Source organism: Schistocerca gregaria, chromosome 5 (genome assembly GCF_023897955.1).
Source record: "Schistocerca gregaria isolate iqSchGreg1 chromosome 5, iqSchGreg1.2, whole genome shotgun sequence".
NCBI classification, from domain to species: Eukaryota; Metazoa; Arthropoda; class Insecta; order Orthoptera; family Acrididae; genus Schistocerca; species Schistocerca gregaria.
Window position 1 is genome coordinate 400165110 of NC_064924.1, and position 13810 is coordinate 400178919.

At 44.4% G+C, this 13810-nt stretch overlaps 1 protein-coding gene across 1 annotated transcript in view; it reads right to left on the reverse strand.

Annotated features, from left to right (window-relative positions):
* Window positions 1–13810, reverse strand: part of LOC126272264 (multiple C2 and transmembrane domain-containing protein) — a 1046785-nt gene that overhangs the window by 790374 nt on the left and 242601 nt on the right. Inside the window, exon 3 of the mRNA XM_049974999.1 lies at window positions 4584–4692. Within this exon, the coding sequence (XP_049830956.1) occupies window positions 4584–4692 (109 nt within the window). The remainder of the gene's footprint in view (window positions 1–4583; window positions 4693–13810) is intronic.

The window sequence follows — 13810 nt, forward strand, 5'->3', positions numbered from 1 at the left end:
TTCTAAGTTCAAAGGGACTGATGACCTCAGATGTTAAGTCCCATAGTGCTCAGAGCCATTCGAATTTTTTTTTTTTAAATGGGTCGACGTTTAACAAAATAGCAAACCAGACTGTTTTTTATCACACGCATTTAATCTGCCAAGGAGGTCCTGTTCATTTTCCATTCACAGACACCGTGGTACAGGATGAAAACACACACACACACACACACACACACACACACACACACACACACACACACACACACACACACATACACACACAGAAAGACACGCATAGTTAGTCTAGAAAATATTTGTAAATGTGACATGGAGTATGTTATCCTAGAGAACGAACAGGTGGATTTCTCTTAGTGTGGTCACGTTGCATCATTTGTGACATGTTCTCTCTTGGAGAGATGGCAGCGGTAGTAATTTCAGTGTGCTTTTGTAGCTCATCCACTGCATCGAGGTACTTTGTGTAAATATGTCTTTTCAGCTTGAGCTACCAATAAAAGTAACAGAGGGATAGACCAGGCGATTTATAGTGCAGAAGTCTTCATTTAGTGTGCAGTATCCACTGTTCAGCAGATATATAATGAATCCATGTCAAGACCATACGTCCACTGTGTCCTGTTGTTACATCACAATAAAAATATCACACAGTTGTTGACTTCCTGTCATTTGATCCACGGGTGCATTAAACGCATTCCAGGTAAACCGCACACATTTCGCACTGATTTAATTTCGGCCACAATGTGTTCTCAGAGAAAGCGCTGTTCTTCCTATGGGATAACTAAAGTTCACCGGAACACACCGTGTAAATGTGCATTCTATGTCACTCCTCGAATGAGTACCTCCTTGAAGTTGTCGGCGCCCCTTCAATAGTATTTCTAATGAGCGGACGGAGAGAGAGAGAGAGAGAGAGAGAGAGAGAGAGAGAGAGAGAGAGAATGAGAGAGAGAGAGAGAGAGAGAGAGAGAGAGAGAGAGAGAGGGAGGGAGAGAGAGAGAGGGAGGGAGGAAGGTAGGGAGGGAGAGAGGGAGACGCAGTGGTACGCACGGCAGCTGGGCTGAGGCGAGATAAACGCTCGAGACTGGCAGGTGTCAGTGAGGTGTGCCCCTGAGCTGCCGACTAGGAATGCAGCTGAAGCTAGAAGACGCACTCCTGTCGCGATGCTCAGTGGGTAAAACCCAGCCAGGTACTTGGCGTGGAGTGTTGATGGTTGCCACTGACCAAACCACAGAATTGGCAGCAACTTAAAAAATCAGACATGCTGTTATTAACACTGTGGAGGAACCACTGGAGTCTTGTAACATAAAAAGAACCATCAGACGCAGAATTTTAAGCCCCTAACTCCACCAAAACACAGATAATTAGTTACAGTTAATATAGGAACAGTAAATTCACTAAAATTATGAAAATAATACACCTAAAAGCGCTAACTGCACTTTTATTAGATATGAAAACGCTTCAGTCTAGGATACTTTTGCTGTACAGCAATGTATAGCGTTTTTTTTATTTCGATTTGTGTATTTTCTGGGGTGCAGAAGCACTTAAAATCAGTAAATCATATTATCCGTAAATAAATCACAAACATCGAGTGAATTTTCGTCACATTTCATTATGCGACGATTAATAATTTTGTTTCCATATTTCTTTAATATGCACAAGAAGATGTATGTCACAGTTGAAAGTATCATCTTGCCTAGACGGAAACACAGCCCGCAGCTGCTCGAGAAAGCTTTGGTGGTCCTCCAGGAAATACATGTCCCAAAAGGAGAAGGGCGGAGTCACAGAATCTCGCAGGCAGGTGTGGGTGTTTGATTCTGTCGGAACGGCATCGCAAATCTTTGAAGCTTGCTCTCTGTCCGCTTTGTTTCCCTGGGGTATTGTGAGGCGAAGTGAATCGAATCATCATGTTTGGGCTGATACAAATAGCGGGCTTGCAGTTTCTACAGTTTACCGTGGAAAAATGAAATGCTTTTTCAGTTCTGGAATGAGCATCCAATCTCACATTTGCGCTCTGACGTGAAGGACTCGGCCAAGCAGTGGGTCGTTGCCTTTAAGCCAATACCAACCTCAGCATGGAGAATTGCGATTGATAAGGGATGGAAGAAAAGTCTCTGCGGCTTTCCCTTGCACTGTGGCTAAAGTTGGGAATCTTCTCCTCCAAGAAGATTTGTGGGTGAGAGAGAGGAGAGGGGAGTAGGGGACGAGAAGTCGGTGACGGCGATGCTATCCTGTCACGGAGAGACGAAAGCGTGTGCTGCGTCTTCGCTCTGGTGTGTTTTGCTGTGTTCTTTGAGTGACGCGCTGTGCGTCTTTCACTACCTGTTCTCTACGCAGCTCACACTCTTTGTGTTCCCCTCGTAAGCTAGGCTATATTTTGAAGGAGCTATTGTACATTTCATTTTTGCATACTTGTGAGCAACTCGTGTTGCCTTAGTTCAAATGTTTAAATGTGTGTGAAATCTTATGGGAATTAACTGATAAGGTCATCAGTTCCTAAGCTTACACACTACTTAACCTAAATTATCCTAAGGACAAACACACACACCCATGCCCGAGGGAGGACTCGAACCTCCGCCGGGACCAGCCGCACAGTCCATGATGTTGCCTTAGTATACTGCATTACAGTCGAAGGGTCTAGTACCCGTTCACCTTGTCATCTTTGCGAGCAACAAGTGTTGCCTTAGTAAACTGGATTATAGATGAAGGATCTAGTATACGTTTCACCTTGCCTAGTTGTGAGAGGAACAACTTCCAGATAGATTAGAATAATCGTCGAAGATCTGGATGATTCCGTCACATACCAGTAACTTCCTGCTGTGAAATTGTTTGCTAAAAGAGTGTAAGATTCGTATGGCGATAACTGAGTAACAGTTATCTTTTGTTTTGTTGATTCATAAAATAAAACTGCTGTTATTGAAATGGTCGTTTATCCTGTAGTTGTTTCAATTTCATAATCCTACAAGAGATTCGGACTAGGCGACCCTTGAGAAATAAATGTAGTCAATACAAATCTAAAATGTAGTTTCACTGTGATGGATTTGCTGTTGCAATACAGGTGGCCACCCTATGAAGATTGTAAAATGAATTGCTTAATTATTGTCAGACGAGCAGTGCATTCGCTCATGTAGCACATTATTCGATGGTGATGTCGTCAGAGCAGATGGCACACTGCACTGCCGTGCCCCAACACGAAGTAGAGGTAGACGTAGAGGTAGACGTTCCAGAGTGTTCCACAGAGCTTAACAGGCGAGCTGATTCGATGCGCAAGAGTTTCAAATGCTAATCACATGTTAGGTACAGTGGTTGAGAGGATATAGACTGGAAACTGTCTGAAAAAGTCGTGAATATTTATGTTACGATTATTCAAAAAACTGATTCAGTGAAGTATTTCGAATTTCTTGTCAACGGGTGCAATATTCAATCATGAACCCACTGATGGTTTTAGATTTTTCGCATGTGCCAGATTTTAACAATTATTCCAAGTTCATATGTTTTGAGTTCGAAATCACTCATCTTCTTACTCGAAGAAAGGACAAACTCTACAGGACGATTTTGCTAAATGGGTACAAACTGCAGGAAACGATCCCTGAGAGGATAACAAGCAAAAAATTCATATGGATACTGGACGGAAATGCGTAATGAGGGAGAACACTGTTCAGTGCGCGGATACAATATCTTTGGCTTCAGTGATGGAAAGAATACATCAGAACACGCAAGTAAAGGGTAGGAGGAGCTGGGGAAAGGAATGTCCTGACTGTACTAGTATTTATCTCCACACTCAAGGTTGCAATAAGCTGGAGCACCAACATGTAGTAGCCGCAGTACCCTTGCTACCACCAAAGGCAAGTCTTTCAGGAAGGGACGCAGGGTCATCCGCAGTAAGTATAGATGTGCCTCGCCTGTGAGGCGTTGTGGAAGGGTGACTCGTCCCACGAGGTAGTAATCAGTAATCCGTACCCACACACAATGAGGCTGAACTTCTGCTGATGTGGGGTGGTGATGATGGGGATTTTCCGTAGCCTGCAGGTGGGCGTTGCGAAGGCAGAGTGTAATCCGTGGGTAATAAGGCATTGACACGTTGTAGGTGATCAGACAGTAGTGGTCGAGGAAAATGTTCGGCGTGATCATCTGGCTTACTCCATGCCTGGTGCTGATATGGAGGTCACTGTCGAACATCTACCTCCACCTTCAAGTGGGTGTCAATCCCAGCCATATGTCCATATCATCTTTCTTGCTCCTTGTACTCTCACGTGTCATTTCCTATCGTTTGTCTCCTTTCAGAAAAATCAGCCTTTATAAGGTATGAACGTGGTGTGCTGCGCTCTTGTTGTGGTTGTGCAGTCAGAGTCTTGAACTGGCAGTGGACAGTACAGGGAGACGCTTGGCTCGCTGATCACTGGAGACTCTCGTTTGTGTGTCAGTCTGGGTGGAATGTACTAGCCAGTAAAACGCATGCGCTGACCGACCTCCTCACGTCTGTTACCTAGTTTTGCCACTGCTTGAATTCTCCGTTGTTGTGCTATGCTTCCGAAACAGCAGCCGCGCCCCGCAGGCAGCATAAATGCCAGGCGCTGCCAGCGTGTACTCACCCGCCTTGTCCCGCGGCGCGAGGTCGACTCCGCGGCGAAGCAGCACCCTGAGCAGGAAGAACGTGTGCTGGCGCAGCACCGCCTCTCGCCTACGCGTCGCGTCCTCCACCTGCAACAAACGGGAACCGCGGCTCTATTACGTGACGTTTTCGGCCGTAGAGATATATTTAAGATTCATGAAATAGCACTGAAACAACTTCCATCTTTAGTTTCAGTTAATGATCACAAACACGTTGTCCTAAACGGTTTCGGTCCATAATGACCATCTTCAGATCGGCCAGGAGAAGGGAAACTAGAAACAACTTCTGGACAATACAAATCTTGTAAACAATAAATTATAAAATAATGAAAATGCACCCGTGATAATTTCATATACACACTAAGCCAAAAAATACAAAGCACTACGAAGGAATTATACGAATGGGATGGAAATCGGCAGATGTGACACACACACACACACACACACACACACATATATATATATATATATATATATATATATATATATATATATATATATGGAAACAAATGATTACAATTTTAGACCAATTGGATGATTTATTCAAGAGAAAGAGCTTCACAAATTGAGCAAGTCAATAACGCATTGGTCCACCTCTGGGTCTTAAGCAATCAGTTCTTCGTCTTGACACTGATTGACAGAGATATTGGATATCCTCCAGAGAGATATCGTGCGAAATTCTGTCCAATTGGCACTTTAGATCGTCGAAATCTCGAGGCGCTTGGTGGGCCCTGCCCAGAATACTGTAAACCTTCTCAATGGAGGAGAGATCCGGCGGACTTGGCTGGTCAAGGAAGGATTGGACTAGCTCGAAGACATACAGAAGAAACTCTCGCCGTGTGAGAGCGGCCATTATCTTAGTGAAATATAAGCCCAGGGTGGCTTGTTACGAAGGACATCAAAATGGCGAGTAGGTATATCGTTGACGTAATGTTGTGGTGAGCCGGCCGGTGTAGCAGAGCTGTCCTAGGCGCTTCCGTCTAGAACTGCTCGCCCGCTACGGTCGGAGGTTCGAACCGGGCCTCGGGCATGGATGTGTGTGATGTCCTTAGATTAGTTAGGTTGAAATAGTTCTAGGGTACTGATGACCTCAGAAGTTACGTCCTATATGCTTAGAACCATTTGAACCATTTTTTGTGCAGAAGGGTGCCACGGATGACACCTAAAGGAGTCCTGCTATGAAATGCAATGGAATCCCAGACCATTACTTCTAGTTGTCGGGCCGAACGATTTTCCGGGGCGTCTTCAGGGACGTATGAGTCCTGTAATCTCATTAACTAGAGGAGAACTGTCTTCAGTGATGAGATCCGTTTCATGAGCCCTGATGACCAGCAGTTGTGGGATACCAACCTGACCATCGCCTGCTATACAGCCTGATAACCAGGAGTGATTCTCTGGGATGCTATTTCCTTTCATAACAGGAAACCTCTGGTAGTCATCACCGATATGCCGACTATATTCTACGGCATGCTTTGTTGCCCTTCATGGAAAGCTATCCTGGACTTACATTTCAGCAAGATAATGCCCGTACACACACGACGAGAGTTTCTACTGCTCGTCTTCGTGACTCCCAGACCCTGTCTGGGCCAACAAAGTCGTCGTATCTCTGTCCAATTCAGAAAATTTCGAGTATTATGAGCAGAGCACTACAACTATCTCGAGATTTCGACGATCCAGTTCTACAGTTGGACAGATTTGGCACGATACCTTCAGGAAATTTCCAACAACTCTGACAATCAGCGCCAACCTGAAAATGGTTCAAATGGTTCTAAGCACTATGGGACTTACCATCTGAGGTCATCAGTCCCCTAGAACTTAGAACTACTTAAACTTAACTAACCTAAGGACATCACACACATCCATACGCAAGGCAAGAGTCGAACCTGCGACCGTAGCAGCAGCGCTGTTCCGCACTGAAGCGCCTAGAACCGCTCGGTCACATCTGGCGGCTCCAAGCCGAATAAATGCTTACTTAATGGCCAGAGGAGGACTAGTGCGTTATTGACTTGCTCAATTTGTGAACGTCTTTCTCTCGAAGAAATCATCCAGTTTGTCTGTACATGTCCATCACATCTACTGATTTCCGTCCCGTTCGGACAATTCCTATGTGATGCGTGATTTCCTTGTCTTAGGTGTATACGGGAAACACGAGCTTAAAAATATGATGAAACATATTTGAATAAAACAGGAGAAGCCTTATATTCACCTAACATGATTGAGCCAAAATGGCATCGTCACGAGATATGACCGAAGTGAGCTTGGCATCGCTGAACAGTTATGATAATACAGTGGAGACCAAACCACACTGCTGGAAGCCTCATAATGTGAGCGGTGTTGCTAATTTCAATGTATTGGGATGCAGATGAAACACAAATACGTGTCTATGACGCAAATTCGCCAGGTGTAGTTATTGGACACGTATTTAACAAAAATGCATGTACAATTAAATATAAAAGGACTTGTCGAAAGTAGACTCACGTCTGTATTGCGTTCCGAAGATGCCCTAACGGACTGGTTGTGGTATAGCCAGGGGAAGGATCGCGCAGTCTGTTCACTTGCTTGCGTCTCTAGGATGCGATATAACCCTGCCAGCTTTTATGGCGGGGCTCCGACGTGCAGATGTCAGCGTACATTTTTTCAGTTTCCTCAGGAATGTGGCACCATGTGTCTAAGTTTAGGGCACGACAATTTCGTAAGTTACTGGCCAACGGTTTGCGAATGCGGAACTGGAGCCTGATAAGTCCGAGCATCCGTCTCGATCAGATATGGTAAATTGATGGACAAGACATCAACATGAGTTCACTAACGTGTTCCTTAAACCTTCCTGGTGGAGGATGTCATCACTGTCGAGGGAGACGTCAACCATGATAGGATGCAAGGGCTCCGCAATGTCGTTGACGTGGTCTACAGCTGTCATATCACTACCGTCCGATGGAACCCGAAGTGAATACCCCTTATGCCGCAACACTGCGCCCACCGAACTAAGTCCGTGCCGCGGTGCATGTTTCGAGCTCCCATTAGCCTGGATGACGGTGCATACATACACGACCGTCGACCTGGTGTAACAACGTGATAAATCGGACCAGGTGACTCGTTTCCACTGGTTCACGGTCCAGTCTCAAAGATCCCGTACCGCAGCAACAGTAACTGCAGATGTCGTTGGGTAAATAAGGTAATATGTAGCGGGCTGTCTAAGGTTTCTTGCGAAACACTTGTGTCCACACCGGTGTTGTACTCTTTCGTCACATGTGCCGAAAGTCGCCGCCTATCCCGCTTCACAAAGCGAGTAAATATCCGCACTCCAAGTTCTGTGACGAGGTGTGGACGACCAACGTCCATCACACGCCTACTCGTGATTACACCGTTCTTCAACCACTTCCCATAGACAGTCACGAACTTGCACGCGAAATGAGATGCTTATTTCAAGGCGCCTGACCTTATCAACCTGGCCTTTCTCAAAAGCCCTTACTACAGCAGATTTCCAATTTTTTGCACGTTGTCGTCAACAGTGTGGTTTCTCATTCGTCTTTGTTCCGCATATATACTTTCCTTGCCGCGTCACGTACCTCATATCCTCCCGCGGTGGGCTGTGATCATTCTAAGCTCACCGGACAAAACGTTAGTTTCCCTAGAGAACTCCTGACAAGCATAATTTAATATTGTGTAATTCCGTCCCTGGACTTCATAACCGTCAGAATTCATTTAGGAAGTGAGCCCACAAGGTTGTGCAGGTACGATGCATCAAGGTGAAGCCACTCGGTGAGAATTTGATAGCGCTGCTCCCCCAAACTGCGGGATGCTATTATCGACGTTTTACCCACTGCTCCATTTTGTCCCCCAGATTTTATATGGGCTTAAGGCAGGGGATTTTGCGGGCCAGTCAAGATGCATTAGGGAGGGGAGTGTTCAGAAAACGAGACACATGTACTTCAAGTCCGATGAACTCCACAATTGTTGACTTGAAAAATAGGGATATCAATAGCATACTCATCATCCAGATGTTGACTGAAAGGTAACATCGATCATTTAGAATGTTTAAATAAATATGCTGCTTCATGCTCGTTCTCACTTTAATAAGCGGGCAAAATTCAAGACAGACAAGAAACGATTCTTTGGCCTTCGGTGCACTCGATAGCGGAAGTCATTTGAGTACAGGTTAAGACAAGAGGCCACAATGAACTAGTTCCATTAGATACCTTTCATAGTGCTTAACATGTCTGTCATTGCCGCCCCTAGCTGCTTTGTGGTGTCTGTAGCAGACCTCGAGGAAGGAGAAGTGTTAGTGTGTTTCAGCATTACTCTTATTTCTACACGTGCAATGTATAAGTCAACTTGAATGACAGGTAGAGTGAATAAATGTTCATTTTTTCTTTCAACTTCCTGATTGTCTGGGTAAATGAAATATTGTACAATGAGTTTGAGCCTGTTCTTTGGGCGAAGTATTGCATTTCTGCTAAAGGAAGTTCGCCAGTACTAAACTATTAGCACATGGACAGAGAGGTTACCTGTACAAATCGTTCCGGATGTAGCAAAGGGTGTTTTACCGAAGTTGGTAAGAGCGCGGAAAGCTTATTTGAGGAGCTTTCCCCCTCCACAGCCACGAGTGTCAAACAGCATGGAGAGTTACCGGTGGGTCAGGTATCAGGTAAGACATGAGATGTACCTAACGGTTACTGCTGCTAAGTTGCTCTCCCAAACAGCAGACCATATGAGCAGACGAGTTGCTTCTTTACTCGTACTTTAGGTACTTGGGTTATGCACGGCTATGTTTAAAAAGAATTACTCGTTGTACTCATTGGGTTGAGCTTTCATACCCTGCAGCTAATTCTGTGCAAATAATAATACACTACTGGCCATTACAATCGCTACACCACGAAGACGACGTGCTACAGACGCTCAATTTAACCGACAGGAAGAGGATGCTGTGATATGCAAATGATTAGCTTTTCAGAGCATTCACACAAAGTTGACGCCGGTGGCGACACCTACAACGTGCTGACATGAGGAGAGTTTCCATCCGATTTCTCGTCCACAAACAGCAGCTTATCGGCGTTGCCTGGTGAAACGTTGTTGTGATGCCTCATGTAAGGAGGAGAAATGCGTACCATCACGTTTCCGACTTTGATAAAGGTCGGATTGTAGACTATCGCGGTTGCGGTTTATCGTATCGCGACATGGCTGCTCACGTTGGTAGAGATCCAATGACTGTTAAAAGAATATGGAATCGTGGGTTCCGGAAGGTACTACGGAACGCCGTCCTGGATCCCAACGGCCTCGTATCGAGATGACAGGCATCTTATCCTCATGGCTGTAACGGATCGTGCAGCCACGTCTCGATCCCTGAGTCAACAGATGGGAACGTTTGCAAGACAACAACCATCTGCACGAACAGTTCGACGACGTTTGCAGCAGCATGGACTATTAGCTCCGAGAACATGGCTGCGGTTACCCTTGACGCTGCATCACAGACAGGAGCGCCTGCGATGGTGTACTCAACAACGAAGCTGAGTTCACGAATGGCAAAACGTCATTTTTTCGAATTAATCCAGTGTCGCATCCGTGTTTGGTGGCATCGCGGTGAACGCACATTGGTAGCGTGTATTCGTCATCACCATACTGACGTATCACCCGGCGAAATGGTATGGAGTGCCATTGGTTACACGTCTCGGTCACCTCTTGTACGCATTGACGGCACTTTGAACAGTGGACGTTACATATATGATGTGTTACGACCGTGGTTCTACCCTTCATTCGATCCCTGCGAAACGCTGCATTTCAGCAGCATAATGCACGACCGCATGTTGCAGGTCCTGTACGGGCCTTTCTGGATACAGAAAATGTTCGACTGCTGCCCTGGCCAGCACATTCTGCAGATCTCTCACCAATTGAAAACGTCTGTTCAATGGTGGCCGAGCAACTGGCTCGTCACAATACGCCAGTCACTACTCTTGATGAACTGTGGTATCGTGTTGAAGCTCCATGGGCAGCTGTACCTGTACACCCATCCATGCTCTGTTTGACTCAATGCCCAGGCGTATCAAGGCCATTATTACGGTCAGAGGTGGTTGTTCTGGGTACTGATTTCTCAGGATTTGTGCATCCAAATTGCGTGACAATGTAATCACGTCAATTCTAGTATAATATATTTGTTCAATGGATACCCGTTTATCATCTGCATTTCTTCTTTGTGTAGCAATTTTAATGGCCAGTTGTGCAATAATCTGTAGCTGTGATCCGGAAGTCAAATAGCCTATGCATTGGCTGGAATTGCGAGTTAATAAAATATACAGAAATGATTAAAATTAAATGAATAACATAATAACAAAAGTTCTATTCTAAAGTATGCTTATGTTGAATAATGTTTATTCAGGGAAGTACATGTCAAATAAACGGGAAGTGATCCTAATACACTCAGAAAATACTCTTATAAAATGCAGTAAAGTTACGTTGAGAGCGTTACGAGAACAGTAGCAGAATCCCCAAACTACTTAGTCATCAAAGACTCGTGAAAACTAAGTCCTTTTCGTGATCAGAATATGCAAAGTATTCATCAGCTCAAAACAGTTCAGCGTTCAACATGCTGATACACAAATTAACGCACGTGATACGAAGAATAGTAACTCATAAACTGTCTAGTCTCAGTTCCCCAAATTAAGCGGGAGTGGTTAGTCCTACTCTGGTGCACATTCAGACGTCTCGAACTATAAAGTCCCTTCACAAGTTAAAGTGTGGTAGCAGGCGTTCACTGCCCGGTATCAATCGCCTCCACAATCGATTACAGCTCGTTACCACAGGCAGGTATGACCCCTTTCCAGAGCTCTCGTAAAAGTACTCAGGATCGCTTGAGTTCGTCTCTCGAGAAGTCTCCGTCTCCACTTGACTCCCGTAGTTCTCCACTACTGTCTTCTTCTCCATTAACTGAAGACCATCCCCACCGAAAATACTTAGTTCTTAAGCTGTAAAGACATGATTTAACTCAATATGACCACTTCCCAGGCTAGATTAATAAGTCACAAATATCTAAATAAACAAATATCATAAACGTTCACTTACACTCAGATTATTCACAATAGCTACTTATAATTAAAGATATGCTCATTACTAAATAAACCAGCATTCTTCCGCAAATGCGCTTACATTAAATGACAACAGAATGTTACCACAATTTGCTTAAACAATTATTTTTGTCTGCTTGACAAAAGAGTCTTCTGCGACTACTTTCAATTGTGGTGTCCGCTAACACATGCGACTGAGCACTTTTAAATTAGCACATTTTTTTTAAATATTACTTGCAAACAACATTTAAATAAAGTTGCTGGTAAAGTAGTAAACTGCTTGTTAAATAAAATAAGAAGTATAATAATATTAGAGGTACTGATGATGTGTTCATTTACTGTGTAAATATGGAGAATGCGATATCATGACAAATATTTACATAACAAAAAAGATATAAAAGACATAATAAATCAAGAAATAAAATAGACAAAGATACGTAGCTTTCAAGGATGACAGCTGTAGTCCAATGCTATCATATGGGACAACGTTTGTTGAAATCGCAAAGGCCGCTGGTCCTGATGGGATACCAGTTCGATTTTACACAGAGTACGCGAAGGAACTTGCCCCCCCCCCCCCCCTTCTTGCAGCGGTGTACCGTAGGTCTCTAGAAGAGCGAAGCGTTCCAAAGGATTGGAAAAGGGCACAGGTCATCCCCGTTTACAAGAAGGGACGTCGAACAGATGTGCAGAACTATAGACCTATATCTCTAACGTCTATTAGTTGGAGTATTTTGGAACACGTATTATGTTCGAGTATAATGTCTTTCCTGGAGACTAGAAATCTACTCTCTAGGAATCAGCATGGGTTTCGAAAAAGACGGTCGTGTGAAACCCAGCTCGCGCTATTCGTCCACGAGACTCAGAGGGCCTTAGACACGGGTTCACCGGTAGATGCCGTGTTTCTTGACTTCCGCAAGGCGTTTGACACAGTTCCCCACAGTCGTTTAATGAACAAAGTAAGAGCATACGGACTATCAGGTCAATTGTGTGATTGGACTGAGGAGTTCCTAGATAACAGAAAGCAGCATGTCATTCTCAATGGAGAGAAGTCTTCCGAAGTAAGAGTAATTTCAGGTGTGCCGCAGGGGAGTGTCATAGGACCGTTGCTATTCACAATATACATAAATGACCTTGTGGATGACATCGGAAGTTCACTGAGGATTTTGCAGATGATTCTGTGGTGTATCGAGAGGTTGCAACAATGGAAAATTGTACTGAAATGCAGGAGAATCTGCAGCGAATTGACGCATGGTGCACGGAATGGCAATTGAATCTCAATGTAGACAAGTGTAATGTGATGCGTATACATAGAAAGATAAGTCCCTTATCATTTAGCTACAAAATAGCAGGTCAGAAACTGGAAGCAGTTAATTCCATAAATTATCTGGGAGTACGCATTAGGAGTGATTTAAAATGGAATGATCATATATAGTTGATCGTCGGTAAAGCAGATGCCAGACTGAGATTCATTGGAAGAATCCTAAGGAAATGCAATCCGACAACAAAGGAAGTAGGTTACAGTACGCTTGTTCGCCCACTGCTTGAATACTGCTCAGCAGTGTGGGATCCTTACCAGATAGGGTTGATAGAAGAGATAGAGAAGATCCAACGGAGAGCAGCGCGCTTCGTTACAGGATCATTTAGTAATCGCGAAAGCGTTACGGAGATGATAGATAAACTCCAGTGGAAGACTCTGCAGGAGAGACGCTCAGTAGCTCGGTACGGGCTTTTGTTAAAGTTTCGAGAAAATACCTTCACCGAAGAGTCAAGCAGTATATTGCTCCCTCCTACGTATATCTCGCGAAGAGACCATGAGGATAAAATCAGAGAGATTAGAGCCCACACAGAAGCATACCGACAATCCTTCTTTCCACGTACAATACGAGACTGGAATAGAAGGAAGAACCGATAGAGGTACTCAGGGTACCCTTCGCCACACACCGCCAGGTGGCTTGCGGAGTATGGATGTAGATGGAGACGTAGATGTAGAAGCGATTAAAAGTTGTTAAGTCAAACGATCATGTGAAAAATATTTATTCACTGTGAGATGTTGACTTCCTGTAGTTTTAAAGATATTGAGATATTACTATGTCACTGGATGCGCCTCGCTTTTCTGAATTCGTACATGTATTCAGATTTGCATTTATACTTTA